Below are 24,272 nucleotides of genomic sequence, written 5' to 3' on the forward strand. Positions count from 1 at the left end.
AGTGGCTCTGTTCGTCTAAACATGGCTGCCTCTGTCGAGAAAACGAACCCGGGCCGCCCTCTGGCGCTAGCGCGGATGTGCAGGACGCAAACCAGTCTGAAGACGGGAGGAGAAAGGGCGGAGGAAAGCACAACCTACAAGTCAAGAGCCCCTGGATGCGTTATGCACGGATCTAGTGTGTTACTTGCTTGGCTCGCTTGGACCCGATATCTTGGAATCTGTTGGATGGCATTTAACGTTATGGTGCAGCGGGGCCGAATTTCCAGAACGTGTTGTAGATGGGTGAGCACTGAGCAGGGGAACGCCGTCTTGCGATTCCACAAAGCTGCATCTAATTGCTGACAAGATCCGCAGGCCAGCAACATTGAGCGGGCTCGCCTAGAAAAAGGATCTAGAAGGATGCTGCCTAGCGCCTGTTCCTATAGTTCCTTCAACGCTTCTCAAGGGAGTGCTGCCGGGAACTTTGTCGTTGTAAGTGCTGGTAGCCGTAGCGTTGACGATGCTAAAGTCGATCGGCGAATGGAAACGGGCGGATCTGGCGCCGGCGCCGTATTCGGGCTCCACTCCGTTAGCGTGGGGCGTATTCTGCATTCTAGACTTCGCGTTAAAAATGTCCGAGACGTCATGTACACTAGGTAGGTAGCTATCCCGAGCCATCTTACACCTGACCATTCCAAATACCAAGACAGGGCTGCGGCTATGTCAACAAGAGTACAGGGAAGGTGCGTCTACATTCTGATAAGAACGCGACGGACTATCCATTGATGTGCCATGGAGTAATTAGCACGACTCACAATCGGTGGAGACCCTTGCATTAGAGATGGGTTGCATCCGTCCAAACAGCGAAATGTCGTCAAGTAAAGTATCCAGCGTCTGCGAGAGCTAAACAATCATTTCTGCTATTGGACTTGCCTTACTCCGTACACTTTGAGATGCGGTCTTGGCAACCAGGCGCCGACCGGACCCAACGGAAGGCGGGCCGGCGCTGAGCCCCTGAATCCATGAACGTCGCATTCCGAACAGATTCGGAGCCGTGACCTGAGACCGGTCTTGCATATCCGTGCATACACGAATAACTGCTTCGGATTGTACTCCGTAGAATCCTCACAAATTCCTAGCACTTGTTGAACTCGCATGTGAGAGTATCAAAAACTTGTCCAACACTTGATGCTGTAAGGAAAGAAACGGGACATATGTTGTCTCGCCAGGCGCAGCCAAGATGGTGCTGGCCAACACCATACCTCCCGGCTATCTGTCTCTTGATTTAAGCTTAAGTGTATGCCAAGACCTTGACATTTGGCCTTCGCAGCCAACATGAACTCCACCAGGTCGTCTTACACAGCGGGATCGCTCTTAAGTCAACCTCAGCCGATTTTCGAGAGTTTAGACGTCCCCTTTTCATCCCTTGTAGTATTTCCAATGCAGCAGTCAACGTACACACAATACAGACCGATTTCTAGTCACCATTCACAGCGATGCCGGGGTAAAGCTTACAAATGCTTAGGTGCTCATTCTGGCGCATGCAAACAAGCAGTTCAACCCCTTAGATAGCCATCCCCCCATTTTTGACTCTCTGAGTCTACAGATCAAATTTACCTGACCCAAGCGGTCCGTAACCTCCCAGGCTTGCATACAACGTTTGTTAGCGTTTCTTAGCGTTATTCCCGGACTTTGTCCCAAGTTCTAGCCTTCTAGGTGGTCAATTCCGACTCCCGGTGCCGCCGCGGCGGAGTTCCACCCCCCGGCATATATCCGACGTTACACAACCGCTGGCCCGACTTAGCACCGAAAATCCCCGCTCCCGCCCTTCCCCACCCATCGCCGACCTCCGTTTCAGAGGGAAACCTGAGCTTTCCCACAGACCGGAGGGATGTCCGGGCCCCACGCTCGCTTCAGGAACCGTACATTAGCTCAGGCGCGTACGAGCACACAAGGGGGCGGGGGTTAAGATGAGGGGATCGGGATTCACGATGTGGAGTCAGGTACAGTTACTAGGAGTTGTCGATCGAAAAGGGTACAATACCGATAGAGACATCAACAAAGTTCCCTGAAAAATAAGCTTCTGATAGCGTACTCTGCAGCTCTAGGCATCAAGATTCCAGAAATTCCCCAAGGTTCGTAGGTGGCTTCTTTGCGCGCCACGGCTGACCCCTTCTTGGGATTCGCCAAAGCGCCAAACATGTCATCATTCAATCCGTCTTCGGTTACCGACGAAAAGGCGGGAGTATGGCAAGAAAAACTTCTTAAAAGTCATGCGCACGATCAGGATCGTAGTGTATTGAAACGCCATCCCACTAGGGGGACGTGGATACATTCAGGGCGATAAGCCCTGAGCCATCCGTGCAGACTTTTGTCTATCAACATACACAGCGTGTTTGCACCTTGCAGGATATTTGACTTTCGAGGGTCCACTTACGCAGGAGCCACTGGTAAACGTATTCAACCGGGCGGAATAACCGCAGGGTAACGGTTGAGTGACTCCCGGCCAAGTGCGCCATTCCGTACCGCAGTCTGGTGGGTAGTGGACATATGCGAGATGCTGTCAGTGGGCCACCCCTTGTACTGTATGCACCAAGCGCCCAGACACGTGCGTCGACAGGGATTTTGGCTTTGATACGCATTTAGGAAGCGGTGTGGCTAACAATTTTCCCTCCACCACAAGGACCTCCATTCCATCGGCAAAAGGTGTGCAAAAGAAAAACGGTTGTTGCGAGGAATTGGCTTGATCTTTGGCCGCGCTCCGGAGATGGTCGGATCATGTCGTCACGTCCTCCCTTTTCAATCGGCTGTCATTTTGTGCCCCAAAGTTGCATCTGCTGGGACATCGCTTCGCATGGCAGTTTGCGGGTGTGAGAATCCTGTCCGGCCTTTCGGGTGAAGAAGGATTCCTTAATTCCGCATGAGGTCAGGTTGTTCGCTGACTGGACCATGAATACCACAGTATGGTTGTGGTTTTGGTTTGTATGCTCGTGCGTGAAGAACAGCCAATCGATTGCTCGCTGCCTGATTGTCTGCTTCAAGCCACATCGGCTACTCCGCTCAACTCGGGAAGTAGCGGACGGCGCAGTTTGGTAGCTTCATCGGTCCTGGATACTAGATGCTTTCAGAGCGGTACCCTTCAGCGACCGGCATCGCAATGGGGTAGAGGGTGTGGGGGGCATTGAGCTCGGCCGATGATTATGCCTGCGGAAGACCTAGAAGCCTAGAGTTGGCCTCGGCAGCATAATCGTCGAAGCCGAGCTTCTTGCTCAAAGAAACCGCTTGCTCGTACTTCTCCCGCGCTTCGGTCGTCCTGCCTAGCATGGCGAGGATGGAGCCCAAGTTGGAGAGCGAGACGGCGCAGGCTTGGTCGCACTCCACAGTCCTCCTCTCGCCTTGAGGCTCTGAAGCATGGTTAATGGCATTTTCTGCCCACCGCTGGGCGGCGCCGAGATAGGACGAGCGCTGATCTGCCGGAGAGGTCCAGCTCTTGGATTCTTCCATCATGCCGTGCGCCGGCGCGTCACCAGGAGGAAGGATAGGGTGCCCGGCAAAGCTTGTCGATATATTGTTCACTGATGAATTTCGTTAGGGCTGTTGTTATAACACACCCAACCGTTGCAGGACTTACTCAGGATGGCAATATGACATGGGTCTTGGCACAGCCTAAGGGCTTGGAACCACAACGGAAGGGCAAGGTGATGTTGACTCCGGTCCTCGTAACTCTGCGCGAGCGCTGCATGTTGGCGTTAGCGCTACGGAACCGGCTCAATGAGGAGGACTGTCCGAGTGACAAACCCACCTTCAAGACTCGCACCAACCTCCTCAGCGCTCATCCAACTCCCTTCTCCTTCCTTGAGACCCTCCTTGGCGCGCCTTTGTATCTCTCTAAGCGTAGTCTCCACCGCCCAGATGAGTCGCTCGTGGGCGAGGTCCCGCTCCAGGACATGCTCATCAGAGTAGAGACTAGCAAGCTTGACGCTGATGCTCACGGCTTTCGCCAGGAGCCTGGTACGTTTGCCCCAATATGTCTCCCGCAGCGGCTCTGGGGCATCGGCAGACTCCTTCTCTTTGGGGGCCGGGAGCGGGACCAATTTGGGCAAGGTGCCCTCGCTTGCACTCTTCTCCATTGCCTCCACCCAACGCTTGCAGTCAGCCAAGAGGTTCTCCAAGACGCTAATGGCATTCTGGTAACTTTCAATCTTTTCGAGCCAAGCGGCCACCTGTATCTTGATACCCATGACCTCGTCAGAAAAGTGATCCAGTCCTTCCTGGTCGCAGAGTTCGAGGGCTTGTTTGTAGTACTTGAGCGCTCGCTGGTGGTCGATCTCATGGTTGCTGAAGTACAGGGCCTTTCGCAACGCTCTGGCCACAGGCTCTGGGAACCGCGAGAATTGGGGGCCATTGAAGTAGTTAAAATATAGCAAAATACAGTAGGCGAGAATCCCAATGGCGCCTAGTACCCTTTGATTTTGCGAAAGTTAGCCGGGAAGGATGATCGCAAGCTCCAAGCCAAACACGTACGCCACAATAGCGGTGAGCCCCTCTATAGGGTTCTTCCGTATAACTTCTTTTAGACTCGTGTTCTTGATAGCATGCCATGTACGCTTAGTATCGCCGGTAATGCTTCGCCAGAGCAGTGTCTTAAAAGATGGGTTAGGATTTTGTGTTGCTTTCTGGGACGAGCTTTCAGCATCGGGATCCGGGAGTGACGTCGATTTGGCGCGGCATTGATATTTGTTCAGGCTTAAAGCGAGCGTTGAAGGAGCTGGCCGGCGAGATCGGTGAGATTCCAGTCGCAGGACGAGAGGTGAACCGGATGACAGGCGTTGTCGCGGGAGTCTGAACACGCCGGCAGACCGCAACCGCGCAACGCCCGAAAAGGGCATCGTGATGGTGTATATGATTTGGAGCTGGGCTGTATAACCCAATTGACTTGCTGGTTAGTTTATTGAAGATAAACGGAGAAGCCGTTGCTGTTGTCGACCCGGAGGTGGCGTGGCTTGGTCAAGAATTCAGTGCTCAGGGGAGCTCGAATGGCCCACTTGAACCGCGCCTGCAGGATGACGCGCTGGACATATCTGCCTAAGGCAGCACGCTGACCTCAACAAGCTTGGCTTGGCTTGAGCCATGTGGGGCAGGCCTTGCCCCACCATAAACCCCCACTGCTGGGATAGGAGCCCTGCAACGTCCCGAGGTCCATCGGCTTACCGTAGCTCCACTTTCCACTTGGGCTTCACAAGGGGAACGCAAGTATATCGAATTACAGAGCCGCATATTAGATTGATTCTATTCTCACAGCTCGTTGTTTCTGCTTCATCTTAACAGGAACGCATTCTTGGCCCAGGGCAACACCTTCTCTGTTTTTTTGGCTCCTTGGGAATCACATCCAACCGCTCCTTCCTTCCCCTCCCCCTGAGCAGCAATGGCCGGCAAGTTCGAGCCCAAGGTGCCCGTCCAACTGGACCCTCCAAAGGACGACCCCATCTCCGTTGAGGAGTTGGCCAAGGCTAACGGTACGAGCTTTATGGCTCGGCTTATTCTTGTCTTCGACCTCGGCCTACAGTGTTGCTGATATCCCTTGTTGCTCAGGTGAAAACGGAGGAAAGTGCTATGTCGCCATCAAGGTAAGTAAACATGTGCTTACCTACTAGTACAGCAACCATCAACGCCATAGTATTGACAATCAATGCCACAAAGGGCATCGTCTATGACGTGACAGGGAACAAGGCCTATCAACCAGGTGGCGCATATCATGGTAAGTCATACTGCCGGCCCGGCCCACAGCCTAGAGAACCCTCTCTTTGGTTTGCTGGACTGCTTCTTCATGATTCTCCGATGCCAACAACGTCGAAACAGTATTTGCCGGCAAAGACGCCTCGCAGGCCCTGGGCAAGACGTCGACAAAGGCGGAGGACGTGAGCCCGGAATGGAAGCATCTGTCCGACAAGGAGAAGTCGACCCTGAACGATTGGGTCACCTTCTTTTCCAAGAGGTACAACGTTGTGGGGAGGGTAGAAGGTGCGACCAACTTTGAGTAAGAGTATTGTGGATCACGGTCGCTCTGATGCTCCTGCTGGGAGAGGAGGGAACCCTTCTATCATCTTCTCTGGGATTGGTGGTTTATATTGCTGCCATTTTTGGTACAATTCCACGGGCAGTTCGATGCCGTCTGGTCGGCTCGACGGATCTATCATGTGCGGAAGCCGGATGGAATATCTCAGAAAGTTGTGAGTGTTGCCTGAGGGCGTGGTATGTGGCATTTCGATTATTATACCGTGGCTGTCATCGAGCTCGATGGAACGTGTGTCTTGGTATTGCTGGAATCAGGTACGTTGCGCCGGGATTCGGTCTCAGCGTTCCATCTTACCGTGACCCGTTCACCCAAGTGTGATGTATAAGCGTATTTCTTGACCGAAGCTGGCGAAGCAAAGTACTAGTACTATGGTATTATAACTAAGGTATGGTACTATTGGCAGTGGCAATGCAAGACTCCATATCATGCTGAGTCTCTCCGAACACAGAAAAAGAAGTGGCTCCCGTCTCCAGAGCTCCCAAGATCAACACTTGAGGGTTCCGGTAAGCTTCCAGGCCAACCACGAAGGGCGCCCCTTAAAAATGGCTACTACCATTACCCTGGCCTGGTGGAAGCGCTTGTGTCAGTCGACTGGCATCATTACTGGCGCACCACTTATCAAAAGCGATCTCTCATGGCCCGGGAGTGGTCTGTTTGTACTTACCTTGACCTTGACCTTGGGAGGCGTAATATTCCGCCTGTGCCTGGGTCACGGCAATTTCTTGCTGCCTCGCTAGTTCACAGGCCTCGCATGCGTTGGGCTGATACCAGCAGTCTCGCAGCTTCTTGACACTGTTGCATGCGTGGGTGGGATGGTTCCTGGCACGGTGGCAATAACTCTTGCGCCGGAACTCTGAGTGGTTGCAAGTGAAGATGAACTCTTCCCAGTCACACATGATAGTGACGTATACCTTAGGCTGTCTACCTGCAGTAGGTAAGGTAACTTTTGAAGGTCAGGCGAAGGAGGAGAGAAACAAGAGGCCTAAACCGCTCGAACCAACTGTGATACCGTTAGAGAGGGCTTCTCGTCAAGAACGCTGCCTGCTAGTAGGGACATACCTGGTAGCTCTCTTGCTAGTGAAGTAAGGTATCGACTAGTAGTTGAAGTAGCAAGGTTTAGCTGCTAGCAACGTCCGGTTTCCTCTGTCTAAAGAGACGGATCGACGTCCACGGTTTTATATGTCCTTAATCGACTTGAGCAGCAACATTAACAGCTTCAGGAGGTTATCAGCACATCTAACTAGGTAGGTAGGTAGGTAACTTAGTACCATTGAGAGAGGCAATACTGACTACAGCCGACTTCATGTTACCATCACACGCTAGTTGACAACACATGCATGATCCAGCATTCTCTCAGCCTAAAGACAGCGAGGCAAAAAAGGGTCCTGGAGCGCCCCATGCGAGACGATGCAAATGACTACGCTGGATTCCGTGATGCTCGAACATTGCCACATATCCGAGAGTGATAGATCACAAGCTCAAGAAGCCAGGACGAGAACGATTCGCCGGCAAATCTAGGCCTCTTGATGTTTGTCCGATGTAGGAGTCGACCACAACTGATGAATACCGTGACATTGGCGCTGGTGAAGAGGAGACAGCCACGATACAGGCACTAGGTATGTCAGTACCTTGCATGTAGCACACCAAGCATCTGCACCGCGACCTAAGGCAAACATCAGAGACTCGGAGCAAGGAGGCGTTGGGCCGTGGCGTCAGAGCCCCCGCTTCTTGCAATCTCAGAGAAATAAAAAGAAGAGACCGGAAGGCTGGGCTACAGGAACATGAACCTGCTTACCGGCAAGGCGACAAAGGGGGTGGAGTCACTGTCCCCAGCAGGGATGTTTTAGATGCATGTGTACCTAGATACACCATGAAGGTACGTGTCGTCGGACTAAGTCGAGACTGGTCTGGTAACATGAAGAAGGGGTGCAGATCACCTATCCAGATTCCAGGCGGACTGGACTGGAGCTGAAAGAGACCGATAAGTAACACTGCTTCTAGACCTTGTCGACCAACATCAAAAAGCATCATGTCCAGAAAAGCATTCGTGGCGGACTCGGAGGGGATCAAAGGATCCGATGCCATGGAAACAACAGCCAGCCGATCGGATTGTGTTTTGCAGCCGATATCAGGCTTCGGGACGTCGGATCGATCCGTTTCTGCATCATGGCGCCGATCTCGACTCGGTGATTCTTTCTGGAACCCTGGTTACAAGGACTGGAATATGACCTATCACCATGAGCTGAGCGTGGCTTGAGCAAACATTTTCGGTGGCTACACAACAAAGACATTGATAGCACCCACCGACCAAATGGCGTGAGGGGCGACAAGGGTTACACTGAAGCAGATTGGTGATGGAGGGCCGACTTCTTTCCAGTCACGGCGTGGTCCTGCTGCTAGTAGGAAGGAATTGCAGACATAAGTTCATCAAAGCCATATGCATATTAGTACGGAGTACTAGTAAGGTTAGGTAGGTACCTGCCGAGGGCAGCAGATGCAGAACAGAAGAGGTAGCCTAAGTAGGTTCTAAGTACATTATGTTCGAAAAAGGGGCTGGAGCTGCAGGCAGGAACTCTTCCGCGGGATGCCGACCGGGTCGGAACTTACTTCACTGAAGCTTGCCATCAGTCACGAAAAATGGGATATGGTCTTTGTTGTTCTCACATACGAAGGGGGGCTCTCACTGCTACAGGAGCAAAGTCTGGGGACAATGAACAACTTCATCGCCCTATTTACTAGTAGCTGCCTCCTCACCAAGCCTTACGCTGTGTTGTTCTTTCCTCAACGCCAACTTGAACAAGGTCGGGGCCCCACACCATCCCGCGAGTTGGAAGAAACCCTGCTCGACTTCCAGCATATGGACTTGAGGCCATTCCACAGAAAATAAGATCTAGGACGCTCAGCCTACAGCTCGGGGGTGTCGGAGAACTCCTGTCTGGACTGGTAGCGACTAGGGTCGTAGCGCTGGCCAGACACCGGGATCTGATTAGCCAGATCACGAATCTCCTTATCTTCTTCTGGCAGAAGCACCACCTTTGTGCTGGCCACATTCTCCTCCAGATACTTGATCTTCTTCGTGCCCGGAATTGGAATAATGTCACCACCCTGAGCCATGAGCCAAGCGAGGACGAGCTGGCCAGGAGTACAGCCTAGTGGATGTAAGTATCAGCTATCTGTGTCTAGGAGCAAGTTGGGTTATGGAAAGGAGGTTGAACAGAAGTAGCAACATAGCTACGTTACCTTTCTTGCTCGCCATTGCCTTGAATTTCTCGACCAGCTCAAGGTTTTTAGGGAGGTTCTCCTTGCTGAAGAGCGGTACCGTTCGACGGTAGTCGTTCTCGGCCAAGTCCTCGGCCGACTTGATCTGGCCGGTGAACATGCCACGAGCCAGGGGCGAATAGGCAAAGACGGTGACTCCAAGCTCGCGGCATGCCGCTAGCAGGTTTGTTCCTTTCTCACCCTCAATGTCCAGCCGCCAGGGGTTATACTCCACCTGGACAGCGGCAACAGGCACTACCTTGTACGCCCTTCTCAGCGTTCTTGATGAGCACTCCGAGATCCCAATGGCGCGGATCTTGCCCTCACTGGAGGTAAAGTGCCAAGGTCAGCCAGCGAGGGTCTACTACCCCGGTTCAAGGTTCAGGGGGATGTACTAATACTTACTTCTTGAGGTCTCTCAGGGCCTCCATGGTTTTCTCAATGGGGGTCTTGCCGTCAGTGCGATGGATGTAGTACACGTCTATCCAGTCAGTCCCGAGTCTTTTCAAGCTCAGTTCGCATTGAGAACGTGCTCGCTCCGGACTGCTGTCAAAACTAGACTCGATGGAGCCGTCCTCCTTAAATTTGACGACAATGCTGAACTTGGTCGAAAGGAAGATATCCTTGCGTCTCTCGGGGTGCAGCGCAAACCATATCCCCAGCAAGTCCTCAGAGTCGCCGTACGCATCCGAAGTGTCCCAGGTCGTACAGCCCAATTCCCACGCCCGGTCCAGGACAGCCAGGCGCTCTTCATCGGTTCTATATGGATTCACGTCAGTGAGTTATGATCCATGTCGTCATGCAGTGTCGGTGGAAGAGACGTACCCTACTGATCCGTACAGAACACTGAGTCCCATCAAGCCAAAGCCAATCGCAGATATCTCGGGACCGTCTTTGCCGAGCTTCTTGGACGGGAGGGATGCTGGAGGCGCCATAGTAACAATCAGAAAGCGGCTGGCGTGATGTCGTTCAGGGGCTCGATAGCTTGATATGTCGGAAGAGACTTGGCGAGTCGAAGGGACTGCTGGATACACTGTCTGGGCTCATTGGCGATATGAGGGGGACGGTCGCGATATATATACTTGGTAGCAGGTGCTCACGGCGTTTCGTCACCTGTACGGCCCTGCCAGCTCTTTTGCGAATCACCGCGATCATGATGCTTCGGACACTGCCAGCTACCCGTCGGGTTTGTTGAAGCGTCCCGCGATGGAGGGAGGTTCAAGGCGAAATGTCTAGAATATTGGAGGTATGGAGTTAATCGGAGTTTACCCCTGAGTGCACCCCAAACAATGCTATATTGTTTACCCTTTACGGCCTGGCTGCTCCCACTGCCACATAGGACTGCACATACCGCAAAACAGTGCCATATTGTTTACCGTTTATGGCAACACCCATTCCACCACAAGCGATAAGACTATGATCCAAGGTCCGACCTGATGGCTGCATGCGCTTGCAACTTGTCTGATGGTATGCCTTGCCGGGCACTCTCAGCAGCCCGATCTTGCATTGACGTTACTGCAGTGGGGGATAACAAAAGCTGCGTTGTGGATGTTGGCCCGACTACGGAGTACCCCCATTCCATCTCTCGCAGAACAACCGCTAAACCCCTGCCAAGACTTCCACCACATCCGATTCCGTAAGTGGTGCAGAAACAGTTTTGAAAACACCATCCATGGAGGGGTAAGACCCTGACGGGATTCTGGGAGCGCCTGGTCGATTGCAGTGGTGAAAGTGAGGCCAGCAGAGAACGCACCAGATCCTTTGCCCGGTTAACCCACCCTGGTGCGGCCGGCCTCCTACTCCCACTGTGGTTTTGCATGAATTTATACCTACCAGACTCCCTACTATACTGTGACGCCTCTCATCCCACAGACGAAGGATAAGAGGGCCTTGTGATGCTGCGACTGGCCAAGCTGTGGGCAACATGTGGTGTCGAGGAGGCCGTTCCGAGCCCTGGGAGACTGTGAGATTGGCGAACCCATCAAATTTGAGGCCATAGCAGTCATGGCCCACGCCAGAGACAATGCCATGCCTGCATCAGGTTTTATTTAGACTGTTGTCAAGTGTTAATTGATACCCAGGCAGCACCATGCCGACCGGAGGACGGGACTGGGACTATTATTGCTTAGCTATGGCGAGCTCTTTCAGGATCGAGGTGCCAAGGATTCGGTTGGATTACTTGTTCTGCTGGGAGGCGGCGAAATCTCATCGGGTCCGAGGACTTGACTGTTCGAACAAGTGCAATAGGAGGACTGATGAGGGTGAGTTGCATCGCGACCAAGATGCTGGGTTGACGGAAGTTCGGTGCAAGGTGGCGGGAGGAAAGTGCGACAGAGGGGTGGGGTTTATACTGATGCAAAGAGGAAGGTCCAACTGGCATTAGATCTCTTTTCGCTCCAATGCGCCTTCCGCGGAGGACTTTGAAACCGAGGTTGATGGGCAGTATCGCAGTTTCCTCGTGTCTAAGTGAGCGTTCTCATAGGAGAGGAGGCTTGCATAATACAAGGATGTACATACATTGCTGATGCGGGAAGCTCAACCGCAATACGGATAGTACAGCATATGGAATCGAGAAACAAGCGGGTTCTTCTCTGCTTTTCCACCACAAGTCGATTCACCGAAAGTTTCACGTGACCCGTCTGCATCGTGGGTCGTAACCCTCGTTACACAGCTCGATCGGGTGAGTTCAAAGCCAACTTGCTCACCGAAAAGTGCTGGCCTACTGTTGATTGGTTTCTTCAATTCTGCCCAACGAATCGCGGCAAAATAAGGCAACCAAGTGACATGCCCATAAAAGTGAGGCGACCCGTGCTTTTAGGGTACATTTGGCTGCCTTGTCGTCCACTTGGGGGCTCTAGTCTCTGACAGCTCAGACTACCTTACTCCCTCCTCTCGTTCACCGGTGGCCTCTTCATCATCAGGTACTGTACCTCATTGCTCATTGTGGCCCGCAGCGCGGCCAGTTCAAGACATACTCGGCTTTGGACGTAGGAAAATTCGACCCGTTCAGAACTTCGGTGTTTCGTACGTCATCGTCCAAAGCGAAAGGGAATTCGAGATACGAGAGACCGTACCTAGACCATCTCCGCCCCCTGCGCAATCTCTGCGCAAGCCTGCTTTTTGGGCCGGAATGCCCCGTCAGTTTATGGAAACTCCCTCCTTCTTTTCGCGCCGGCGGCTCGCGTAATCCGTCTGGACAAGCGTTTTATACCCCCCACGCCGCTGCTCCAGGGTATCTCTGGCTGCATTGTCTACTGACCAGGAGTGAAGGTAACCTTGGGCTTCCCTATAGTCCTCAGTTCTCGGTTCGGGCTGGCCTTCGCACAAGTTATGACTGCTAACGAGCTCTTGGGCAACCCAGTTGGCTGCCTTATATTCTGCTCCAATCCGTCGCACCCAACCCTTATGCTGTCTATCAGCTTCCTCAAATAGCACTCCATCATGTCACAACAGATCCAATTTCCGCAGCAGGATCAATTTTCAGTATGACTCCACAATGCTTCCATCCGTGGCATGGGCCCATCTTCTTACACGGTCCCTGTTCTACAGCCGCTTAGCCTAGCCGATCATCCTCCCGCATCGCCGGACTCATTCGGCATGAGCGGCCTTCCACAGCCGGCCGAGGCCGGCATGCCCTTCCTCGGGCAATACACCTTCATGGCTTCCTGCGATGTCGACAATCGTGACGCGCTCGGCGCTATGCATGGCTTCGGTGCCAGCCCGGGCGAGCAGTCCCTGTTCCTTCCTAATCTTTCCAACCAGCATTGCGAACCATGGACGCACCTGAGGGCCGCCCAGCCGGGAAATGGCCAACTCGGAACGAGACAGCCCAGCAGCCTGCCTTACAATCTGAACTATGAGAATTTTAATACCTTCCGGGATCAAGCGGCTCCTTCCGAGGCCGATACAATCAGTCGCAGCGCCTGCATGGTCCAGTCAGACTCTGGATACGGGAGCATGGCTAGACAGAGCGTTGGGAATCCGTCCGTCTATAGTGGGGATGGTGCCGAGACCCGGAGCCTCATAGGAGCCTTTCAGCAACGGGTGAACCTCTCGGCCGAAGAAAAGTCTCGGAAACGAGAAGAAAGGAGCCAGAGATCCACCTCAGCTAACCCCAACGTCGACGGTCTGACCTGCTCGATCTGCCATGCTCATGCCAAGACAAAATCAGAGCTCAAGTAGGTTTCATTCCCCAATACACCGCGCTCGACTGACAGGAAGAAACCAGAAAACACGTAGCCAGACACGAGAAGCCTTTCAAGTGCGATGAGCCGGACTGTCCCAAGGCTATCGAAGGGTTCAGCACGAGGAACGATCGTGACCGGCATAAGAAGTGTGTCCATGGCGTGCTTAGAACCGACGAGACGGTGTTCCGCTGTAACCTGGATCAATGTAAGGACAAGCCCAAGGACTGGCCGAGGCAGGATAATTTCAAGTCCCACTTGTCCCGGAAACATGGCATAAAATCCGAAGACGTGGATCTGGCCCCATTTACTCACCGGTAAGTAGAACGTGCTGACCGACTATCTGGAATCATCTCTTATACCCGCTTTGTACAGTCTTTCCAGCTCCACAGATTTGGCTGGTCTTGGTATGTCTGAGGCTATTTCCACGGAGCCACGTCGAATCTTGGGCTCTTATCCAGCAGCACCACCGCCGTGGACCGAACCCGGTCTGGACAGCTCGGTTCCTTTGAGACCGGTGAATACCCTACCCAGGGATGAGAGCAACTCGCAGTCGGGAAACAATACTCACTTCACGAACCATGCATTCTTGATGGAAGACAGAGACTTTACGTCTTTAATGCGAGCCGATGTACCTCAATTCCTAAACCAAAATCTTCAACAGGACGCCCCGGCCAGAAGTATGAATAACGCCCGGGCGCACTCGGCTCCAATCGAACCACAAATATCGCCGCAGGATGCCAGGACTATCTCCACCGAGGAGCCACCGCTCGCGGGACAATCGCCATATGTCGCCCCGGACGTCCTGAGCCGCACTCATGCCGAGTTCAGGCCCTCATTACCGCCGACGGAGACACAGTTATGTCCCAGGGAAGTTATACAACTAGATGCGGATGACCTTTCAGGAGGCCTTGAGCAGAGTGATCAGTCAAAGCGTAAAATTGAGGCCCACGTTCCGGATGAGGGTGCCCCTGAGGAGGCGCCAGAGGATACCGCCTGTGAGGATGATGTTCAAGATACTGATACCGAGGAGGCTACCTTGGAGAGTACAGACGAACAGGCTAGGCTGACGCCGAACTCCGGTATCGAATCCACCGATGTGCCAACGATAACTGTGAAGTCGCCTTCATCCGAGCAGGAGCCCGAGGATGATACGTCTAAGCAAGGGGGCCTCGACGAGGAGGGAAGTGCCATACTTCGAACGTGGATGGAGCGAGGCATTCTCGACAATCTGCTGAAGGAGGTCGGATACCTGAAACCAACGGATCTCGAAGCCAAGGGCCCATCGCCGCCGGCTGCTCCCTCTGTTTCAACCAACAAACCTGGAGTCAAGTGCGAGCAATGCGGAAAAACGTTCCAGCGGCCCTGCGAGCTAAAGTAATAAGATGCCGTGACCGATCCTGTCGATTTCTTGTGCTAATCGCCGAACCAGAAAACACCGAAAGCGCCATGCAAGACCCTATGCCTGCACCTTTGCCCGGTGCGACAAGACATTTGGCAGCAAAAACGACTGGAAGCGGCACGAGACCAGCCAGCACTTTCAGCCCGAGCTTTGGCGCTGCAACGAGAATTCGCCCGATCGTCCGGTCGACGAGTGCGGGAAAGCTTGCCTTCGGCGAGAGCTGCTCAAGTCCCACCTGCAGAAGGACCATGGCATTCGAGAGCACGACATGCTCGAGAAGAAGCTCGCCGAGTGTCGAATGGGACGCAACTTTGAATCTCGTTTTTGGTGTGGGTTCTGCAGGAAGATTGTCGAGTCTACCGGGACAGACGGCCCCGCGCACAGCTCGCGCTTCGACCACATCGACAACCATTTCAACGGCCGAGGCATGCCACAGGCGGACATCAAAGACTGGAAGCACGTGGATGCGGACCCCCTTGATGCCCCGGGCTCTGAAGGCGGCCATTCCGCACATGGACGGGTTGCCTCTTCTTCGGACACTCCTGCTCGGCCAAGCAAGCACCGCAAGCGGCTCCACCCTTCGGACGGCGACGCAAGCTCTGCGCGGCCCAAGCGTCCCAGGGGCAGCAGCGGCGCGAGGGAAGTCTACTGGTCCTGTGTACGTGTCACCAACTTTCATCCCCTTTCTCGATCATGATGCCGGCGCTAACAGTGTCGGGTCTCAGTGCGTGTGCGAGAATTACTGGAGCAAGGAATCCTATGTCATGTGTTTTGACAGCGGGTGCGGCCACGCGTATTGCAAGGACTGTACCGTTTTTGAGATGCCCGACGAGAAGAAACTGGCTGATGACGACGTATCGATGACCTGACGACAGAAATGATATGATACCCCTGGGTGGACTTGGATCACTTTGGAGTTTGCTTTTCGCTGGAAACTTGAACTGCATAGTGGCATGGTTGGTGATAGTACCTCTATCTATGACTCCTTGGATAGCGCCACGTATGTACCTGAGCGGGGCGTTTTGGTATCATCTGCATAGGTGGTTTTGAGCTGTGTAACCTGAACAATGGTCGGGTTGATCCCACCGCTGGTATATACGTTATACAGCAGGAGAGAACCGTTTATTGGGCGTTTGTTTGTTCAGATGGAGTTCAGCTGACCTTTGTGCGCACTCTGCCTCACGTCAACTGTGATGAAGACGCTCACGTTCAACCGGCCCGCCTGCTCTCGACCGGTCTCTTCTTCGGCCCGCTCTCATTTCGGTTCGGCTTCCAGTTGCCTCAGGGGAAAGAAGAAACAATAGCACCAGATTCTAGTGTGGTATGCGTGTGAACCTTGCTTTTCCTTGTGCATATGACACCCCTTGCCGGGTTTGTTGAGAGTTGAGAATTCGGGTAGATAAGCCTGGGCCAGGGGACATATTACTGACGTCTTTACATCACAGACACCATCACAGACACCAGGAAAGACATGGATCCTCCGCTTCACTAGGTAGACGGCAGCGTCGCTCCCCATCATCCTGGACGATCAAGTCCAGAAGCAGCCGCATACGCATGCGCAGAATACTGTATTGCACATACATAACGTTAGTTGGGTTCTTTCCCCGTGCCTCCCCCTCCATTCGGGTACTTGTAGCGAATACAATACTTACATCGGGGACCATCTGTCTATAATACTCCCCATTAAGACCAGGCATATAATCTCCTGCATTCACCATCTGAACCTCTTTGGAGCTGAACAACATTATGCAAAATTCCCCTGAGGATCTTTCCCCAAGCCTTTGTTGGATTCCTCAGCTGGATGCCATCATCGGATGGCGAACCCGGGGGATTGGCGGGGAGGAACCTGAGGGATCGTTGTGACTTGAGCTCTTCTGTATGTGCTGCACCTAGTTGCTACAGACCGGATGAGGAAAGATCCAATATATTGTTTCCATTTTTGTTCCCTGAATTCCCATTCTTTCTGCTGACTTCACTTACACTAGCGACTCCAGCTGCTTCAGGTTTTGCCCAAGTCGAAAACATGGCGGCCGCCGTGCCATCGCGCAAGTTCCATGATTCGATGTCCAGCTCGGCATCGTCCGTGGTCTGCTAACCGGGATCAATAACTTGGCGCAAAGTTTACGTGTAGATAACACTAAGCAGGCAAAGCCGTTCTTGGTGTATCCCGAGCTTGCGAGCAGTGGCGTTGTCTCAGTTAGTTTAGTTTAGAGCTCAGCGCAAAAGAAACGACACTTTAACGTTACCTGCACTCTTGTTCTGGCTCCGTTGGAGACTGAACCGAGCGGATTGGTCGATGTTGCAGAGTGCCCGTATTCCCCCAGAAGACTAACCGCGTGGCTGGTGCCTCTCCCAGGGTTGACAGATCGGCGGTAACGTTAGTGAACAATGGCGGCGGTAAAAGCCGCGTACTGTCTGTCTGGTATGTACTGTATGTACATACATACATACTTGTACCTACGGAGTATGTGTATGTCCATTAGATCTTGACAAGCAAGGTTCTAAGTCCGATGTGTGGGTTGAAGATTCTTTTGATCCCTCAGTAGAGTACTCCGTAGTTAGATATTCAAGTCGTGTCACCATACGGCCTGAGCTTAAACAAGTTTGCTTGGCTTGAGTGTGAGTGCTTGAGCGGCGCAGCGTTTCACTAGCCATTGCTTGGGCTGGATGACTGCATGGCGTAATTTACATGACGGGCGTGAATCCACTCAAGGAGGTCCATTTCTGATTCACTCAAACCGGGGGTGGTTGATGATTTTCGGTTTTTAGCGTCCGGACTCTCTGGGAGAGTTGCGTCCAGTCGGACGAGGGTGCGCGACTTTGATGGACAGGGTTGGCCATCTCATCAGTACCGTAAGCTGTCTTCCGGGTTGCAACAATGGCCTTTTCTGCCGGGATGAATCTTAAGACAGCAATTAATGGTCGCCGATTCTTTGCACTAGACCCGAGATGGTATTACATCGTGAAAACCCTGATGGAGGGGTGTGAGCCCCAGCCCGAAAGGCGACCGCGCTAGATCCCGACGCCTTGCCAGGCTCACTGCCAGCGTTACAGTGAGTTCCCTTCCCGTCCCGGTGGTCTTGAGATGTCCATCTGTCGGAGTTGGGCCAATGAGCTGTCGCAGTTTGACCGAGAGTGAATGGGAGACAGAAGCCCAAAGATGGGATCAGTCAGGCAATGACGGTGCTGGATTCCGGTTCGCTGCTTATTAGAATGCGGCTCCAATGGCCCAATGAGTGTGATTCTGGCTTGTCGAGTGCCGTTTGGTAGGAAGTCACTGGCGCGGCAGCTTCCTATCTGCCTCGAGTTTACCGTGGCCCCGGGAACACAATAAGCGCTCTACGGATGTACTCCGTATATCCGATTGTCTGCACTGAACAATTGTAGGATGGCGCTCCGCTTCTCCCGGGACTTCCTGGTCGCACACCTGGGGTTTGGTGATGGCGCGGGTTGAAGCACCGCTTTCAGGATTAAGAATCTGCAGGCCCGGGGCGTCTGATCGGAACACGGGAGCTGATTGGGGCCTGTACAAGCTTTCCTCACGAATCGCGGTCTCTAGACGGGGATGCAGAACAGGACCTGAGGAAGATGCGACTCTGCAGGAGAAATTGCAATCTGACCTTCTTGTTGTGATTTTGGCTGGGTATTGTAGTGTACCTTATGCAGGATGACACGAAGAAGGAGATAGCGCAAAAACTCGCATGAGCAGTGAATATGGCGTTCCAAACTTCCAATTGAATGCCGATGGGCAGCACCCGGGGCGCTGGAAGCTGGCCGGCTTCGGTCCTGGCCAATGAGAGAATACGTACGTATGAAGTCCTCTTTGCAGTACGTCAAGGTAAGTGCAGCAGAGCAGACCCATACCTCCCTGTCTGTAGTGTAGTTGAAGTTATGTTGTAATTGATGTGGGCGGCCCTCCATTGTACATACACTTTGGCCGGGCGCAGGCCCCTCTTCCAGTCTGTGGCTGTCAAAGTCATACCCGTCAAAGGGATGGTCGTGTTACCGAACCATGCAGGGCAAGCGAGGAATCGATCGACTGCATGCTAACTGAACGTTCAAAGTCAGATGCGCGGCGGTGAAGCACCAAAAAGCGGGAAAGCGGACAGCGGAAAGCGGAAAGCGACAGACGCGGTTGAGGAATTTGATTTGGACATGCACAATGGCGGAAATCAACGGATCACCGTCTCGCCCAAGCTCGCCAAGGTCCCACCTCTCCACAGACCGTGGGCCTCACTTTTAGCGTGCACTAAAAACGGGATGGACGACCTGACAAGGGATGGACAGCAGGGACGAACGAGAAGACGCGAAAAGAGTTCCGCAGGGTCAAGGGACCGGTGACAGGGGCCAGTGACTATCAATGCCAAGCGATTGAACGGTGGACTGAACATAACGTAACAAGAGCACGGCCGGACTCGCCGCTGTTGTTCATGATCTTCCCGTTGCTTTTTGGGCTATCCCAGAAGATGATGAGAGAAGTGGATCAGAAGACCGATTCGATGCACGGAATATAACGGCCGTCTGGGGAACAGGAACAAGGTGAGACTTTGTCAATTCTCTTGTTGACAAACGGTTGGACCCGCTCTTCTGATCTCAAATTCTCAACCAATCCAATTATCCAACAGCAAATCTGCTTCAACGTAAAAAAGCGAGGGTGTTTTCTCCTCTTCAACTGATATCTTTTTTATCTTCTCCGACGCGACGCAAACCGAACACCGCGGCAGCTGGGAACAGAGCCGCAAATCCATCGGGTCGACGAAAATGCCCGTTGAGACCTGTTGGTGCCATTCAGCATCACACAGCGGCACTGTGTAAGACGATACTCTGTACATACATACACCCCGCGGTCTGATTTGGAGGGGCGCGAACCACCATCAGTACGCCCGCTTGGTGACATGCCGCATCACCCGGACCTCTGGAGCTCGCCTGGTACCCAAATGTACCCTGAGATACTTCGTACGGATAACTTGGCTTTGCTTAACAGCTGCCGCCCAGCAGCGACAGGCGACAGGGGAGGGGTGTGAGGTGATGGCGCAGCGCAAACGATCCACCACCAGACCGTCCAGTCCGACGCCAGCATTTGGACCGCGCCAGCGGAGCTGCAGGGGTTTGCAGATGCCCCCATTTCGTTTCGAGCGGAGCCAAGACCTTCTTCATCAGCCCCGGTCTTGGCTTCTTTGAAGTACATGCCACCGTTCTTTTGGCGGAGAGATGAGGCTCTGCTAAGGAGAGGGCCTCCTTTCCCATCACCATGGCCGGCGTGAGGAGGGGCCCCCTGCCCATGAGCGCTGCGGCTAGTGAGAGACTGCCGCCAACTCGCCTGTCCCAACACGGCATGCCCCCAAGGTAGGTAACATACAGTGTGTAAGTTATGTACGAGACATTCGATGGTTTACTTCGTACACATACACATCATATGAATCTCTCCTCAGTCCCGGGCTATTTACCACTTGGGATTGCTCCCGCTTTCCATCTCTTCACACTGACTCCCCTGACCTGCGCCTCAAGGGGACTGTCCTGGGAGAAGTTTCCCATCTTCGCACCCAAATCATCCCATATATATAATACATTAGTTCCGCCGCCGCAGCCTCGCTTTTGTTCTTTGTGTCTGTGACTCGGCATACCACCCAAGCTAGGGGAACACCTTCTTGTTGTTGTTGTTGTCTCACGCACGAGGCCGAGCGAGTTGTTGGCTCCCGTACGCCTGGGACCCCGGGACCAATTCTGGACCCGACACTCACACCTTGGACTAATTGACACTGACAGTCTCTATTTACGACAATGGCCAACCCCTATGTTCTTGGGGCTGCTGCCTTTCCATATGAGGAGATGCCCTTCCACAGCCAGACTTACAGCGGGATGGAGGATGGTTTCGGCGACTCGCCCCTGACCTACATCGACCCTACTCTCCAGAGTCCTTCGCCCGCGCTTTACGGCAGCCCCTGGGAGCCGCCCGTCCACCGGTTCCCGAAGAGTACTGGGACGGCCCTCGTCAGTGGCGACATCCCCATGCACATGGCAAGCCGCGCGCACATGCGGTCCGCACTAGTCGTTCACCCAGGACCATCGCCCTCGCAGATCCGCTTCCCAAGCCCTCTCCCGTCGAGCGAGCCACCTTCATCGTCCGGCAGCGCCCACAGTCCGTGTCCAGAATCCGAACCGTACTACGAAAACTTCCCAAGGACGCCTCCTGACACGAACATGTTTTCGCCCTATCAAGCCCCGGCTCCCTTGGAACCCTTCTCGAGCGCACACGCCGTGCAGTTCACAAGCATGGGCCCTAGCCTTGGCTCGGACTGCGTGAACCCTCTCGACGTGAACCCCAACCAGCAAGCCGACTATTGCGAGAGCGACAATGGTCTCATCGACTTCAGCCTTGCCCAGACGAGGTACAGCTACGACAGCCACGCCGCAAGCCACTGTGACGCCGAGCCGGCACAAGCCGCCGTTGTCCACGACTTCGACACCGCCAAGCGTATGGCAAGCCCAGAAGAGATGCGGTCGATGACCGAGGCCGATGTGTACCCGCCCCTTCCCAGGGTACGAGACGATAGCCTTGAGAGGATCCTTCCACCCAAGGACGACGCCGCCGTGCCCAGGTCTAAGCGGCCCAGCGAGGACAACGGGGACGAGGATTACCGGCCGAGCAAGAAGCCCAAACCAAACACGAGAACAACCCCACAGCCAGCGGCCAAATCGAGGCCAAAAGCCGCCGCTCCTCCCGTCGGCGGCAGCGTCGGTCAATCGCCTCGCTCGGGCCGGAGAAGAAACACCAGGTCCAACCAGCTTCCCCCAACCGCCTCAGCTAGTACTTTAAGAGCACCCGCCGTCCTGACATGCCGAGACTGTTCCAAGAATGATTTCGAGGACCAGACGGAGCTCGACATGCACATCAAAAAGCACCACACGCGGCCCTTCAACTGCGTCTTTGACTTTGCGGGTTGCGACTCAAGCTTCGCGACCAAGAACGAGTGGAAGCGCCACGTCAGCTCCCAGCACCTCTTACTGAACTACTGGGTGTGCACCGAGTGCGAAGGCTCCAAACCATCCTCATCATCCTCCGGTAGCAGCAGCAGCAGCAGCAGCAGCAGCAGGAGCAGCAGGCAAAAATTTTCTTCCTCCTCCTCTGCAGAGAACAGCGGCAACCCCAACGGCGCCATCTTCAACCGCAAAGACCTCTTCACACAACACCTCAAGCGCATGCACGCCCCCGCGGCCATCAAGCACCTAGTCAACAACCCACCCAACCCGCCACCCCGAAAACAGAAAACCCCGCAGCAACCACACCCACAAACAGAAGAATCCGAAGAAACCACCCGTCTCCTAGCACAATGGAACACCCGGCTACGCGCCCTACAAGAAAGCTGCAAGCGCGACCGCTGCCGGCTGCCGAAATACATGGCCTGTCCCGTACTCGGATGCGACCATGCCGGGAGGACGGGTTTCCGCGGGGACGATGCATGGAACCAGCGCATGGAGCACGTGGCGCGGCACATGGAGCGGGCCGCGGCCGGGCTTGAGGCACGCGTCGTGTTTGGTGATGTCCGTGGGGATCCCACGCTGGTTCGGTGGGCGGCGGATCCGGCGGTTGCGATCATCGTTCCCAGCAGGCGGGGGCGGCGTGGGCATCCCAGTCAGGGTAGGCGTGGTCTGGGTTTGGGTCTGGATGGGGATGAGGATGATGGGGAAGGTGATGGGCAAGGGCAAGGGCAGATGTGGGAGCTCAAAAGTCCCCTGCAGAGAAAGCCCGGGGGGAATGTGGTTGTCTTGGCGCCCGTATTGGAGGAGGAGGAGGTGGAGGAGGAGGAGGAGGAGGTGGAGGAGGAGGAGGAGGAGGTGGAGGAGGAGGAGGAGGAGGTGGAGGAGGAGGAGGAGGAGGTGGAGGAGGAGGAGGAGGAGGCGGATGACGGGGTTGTCGTAGGGGAGACGGTGTTTGTTGCTGATGCTGATGCTGATGCCGAGGAGGTAGGCGAGGGCAGCGAGGAGGATGCTGAAGGGGAGGACGACTAAGTGCTGTTGTTAATGCCCATGTTTTCCCCTTTCCTTCTTTTTTGTCGCTTCTCTGTTTCATTAGGTCGAGTACGATGGAATTGTCCGGGCTACGGTTTCTTTACGATGCATGATCACCAAGTTCCTTTCCTAAGATACACATTACGATCGAGGACCGTATCTCTCTGTCTCTACTGATACCTCGGCTCTCTACACTTTCATTGGCACGGATTGTAAAAACCGAAATACAACAGGCTCGCGGGTTCACGCGTATGGATAGTATCTTTTAGTTATGATAGTTCTAATGATTCCTACAGAGGTGCTACTCGTCAGGAGCTTCATAATCGCCATCTGACCCACTACTTCGTAGAGGGTTTACTGTATTGTCTGGCCCAAATCTGCAAACTGAAGTTGTGGCGGGCGTTAAGTCACTGCAGGCCTTCTGCAGGCCCTATGCCTTGGGCGCATTCTCGTCAACCGCCCGTTGCCCGCCATGTAAGAGGGGCTGGACTGGGCATCTGTCTCCTCTCCAGTTTGCGCTTCCTGGTTCATTTTGCAGCACCCCGACATACCTACATCGACTCTAGTTCCAAGTCTTGTGTGGTCAGGAGAGGAAAGAGGAAAGAGGTACAACCGTTGTCCACGCTGTCCCCTTGGTATTCAGTTGCCTTGTCTTGACATATTTACTTGCAGGGCCAATCGGCGGTGATATGGCTATTCCTAACAGCATGTTGGTCTCGTGTGAACGTGAAACGCTGCCCCGTTCTGCCGAGGCTTTCAAGCCTTAGCCTTCGATGCTGTGTGCGATGCTGTGCACAAGATACACAGCAGAAACCGGTCACGGTTGGCGGTTGGGCTCAGCTTGGCCGCATCAGTTCTTGGGCGGGAAGGAACTGCCGAAGAGGGCAAATGGAATTTGAAGGTAAGGTACCTACCTAGAGAAGGGCGCGTCTTCCATCATTCGCGGCCGCACCCCCGGTCGCGACTCACCTGTTCCATGATGGCCTACCTGCCTCGATTTTGGCGGTGATGCCCGGCCATGGCGAGCCCCCTTTCGCTCCTTTTCTGTTCCGTTTGTTTTATTCTTTTGACACCAGACTCGATCATGTCTTGATGTCGATTGGGCGAGCCACATCGGCAGGTTTTGTTGCTGCTCCCAAGGCAGGTATTGGACCTTTTGTGTCCAGTTGGGCATTTACCAACTTCAGACGTGAGGAAATTGACACCTCATGTCAATTGTTAGCCAAGGCAACCCAGGCCCCGGATCGCGGGTCCTGCGCAGCGTCCTCGCCACCAAGGCGGACTGTGTACCATGGTGTATGACAATAGACTCACCAACGTTACTCTCAAGAGTAACCCAAATATGGCCTAGGGTGTTGAGGCA

The 24,272-nt window shown here is 54.0% G+C and overlaps 6 protein-coding genes across 6 annotated transcripts; 4 read left to right on the forward strand and 2 right to left on the reverse strand.

Moving 5' to 3' along the window:
- Positions 1-3,177: 3,177 nt before the first annotated feature.
- Positions 3,178-4,868, reverse strand: N656DRAFT_706756 (uncharacterized protein; the record flags this gene model as incomplete). Its single annotated transcript, XM_064811379.1, has 4 exons — positions 3,178-3,554; positions 3,611-3,715; positions 3,782-4,443; positions 4,504-4,868. The coding sequence occupies 4 exons, from the start codon at positions 4,866-4,868 to the stop codon at positions 3,178-3,180; spliced, it is 1,509 nt and encodes a 502-aa protein (XP_064671523.1).
- A 425-nt stretch (positions 4,869-5,293) lies between these two features.
- Positions 5,294-6,488, forward strand: N656DRAFT_778007 (cytochrome b5). The gene is made up of 4 exons (XM_064814926.1): positions 5,294-5,495; positions 5,572-5,606; positions 5,680-5,737; positions 5,839-6,488. Exons 1-4 carry the CDS (start codon positions 5,405-5,407, stop codon positions 6,018-6,020), a joined length of 366 nt encoding a protein of 121 aa, XP_064671524.1. The 5' UTR covers positions 5,294-5,404; the 3' UTR covers positions 6,021-6,488.
- On the forward strand, positions 5,732-6,515 carry N656DRAFT_608599 (uncharacterized protein). Its single transcript, XM_064810285.1, has 2 exons — positions 5,732-5,737; positions 5,877-6,515. Exon 2 carries the CDS (start codon positions 6,047-6,049, stop codon positions 6,371-6,373), a length of 327 nt encoding a protein of 108 aa, XP_064671525.1. The 5' UTR covers positions 5,732-5,737; positions 5,877-6,046; the 3' UTR covers positions 6,374-6,515.
- Positions 6,516-8,959: 2,444 nt separating this feature from the next.
- Positions 8,960-10,248, reverse strand: N656DRAFT_706702 (Aldo/keto reductase-like protein; the record flags this gene model as incomplete). The annotated part of the gene is made up of 4 exons (XM_064811375.1): positions 8,960-9,204; positions 9,296-9,639; positions 9,719-10,072; positions 10,139-10,248. The coding sequence occupies 4 exons, from the start codon at positions 10,246-10,248 to the stop codon at positions 8,960-8,962; spliced, it is 1,053 nt and encodes a 350-aa protein (XP_064671526.1).
- A 3,291-nt stretch (positions 10,249-13,539) lies between these two features.
- N656DRAFT_706936 (uncharacterized protein) lies at positions 13,540-15,768 on the forward strand (the record flags this gene model as incomplete). The annotated part of the gene is made up of 4 exons (XM_064811390.1): positions 13,540-13,814; positions 13,873-14,874; positions 14,930-15,557; positions 15,625-15,768. Coding segments are annotated over 4 exons (2,049 nt in total), but the record flags the coding sequence as incomplete, so codon positions are not given.
- A 4,912-nt stretch (positions 15,769-20,680) lies between these two features.
- N656DRAFT_823724 (uncharacterized protein) lies at positions 20,681-23,156 on the forward strand (the record flags this gene model as incomplete). The annotated part of the gene is made up of 2 exons (XM_064818429.1): positions 20,681-21,399; positions 21,991-23,156. The coding sequence occupies 2 exons, from the start codon at positions 20,681-20,683 to the stop codon at positions 22,907-22,909; spliced, it is 1,638 nt and encodes a 545-aa protein (XP_064671528.1). The 3' UTR covers positions 22,910-23,156.
- Positions 23,157-24,272: the final 1,116 nt, after the last annotated feature.

This window comes from Canariomyces notabilis (assembly GCF_033297395.1).
Source record: "Canariomyces notabilis strain CBS 508.74 unplaced genomic scaffold N656scaffold_7, whole genome shotgun sequence".
Taxonomy (NCBI): domain Eukaryota; kingdom Fungi; phylum Ascomycota; class Sordariomycetes; order Sordariales; family Chaetomiaceae; genus Canariomyces; species Canariomyces notabilis.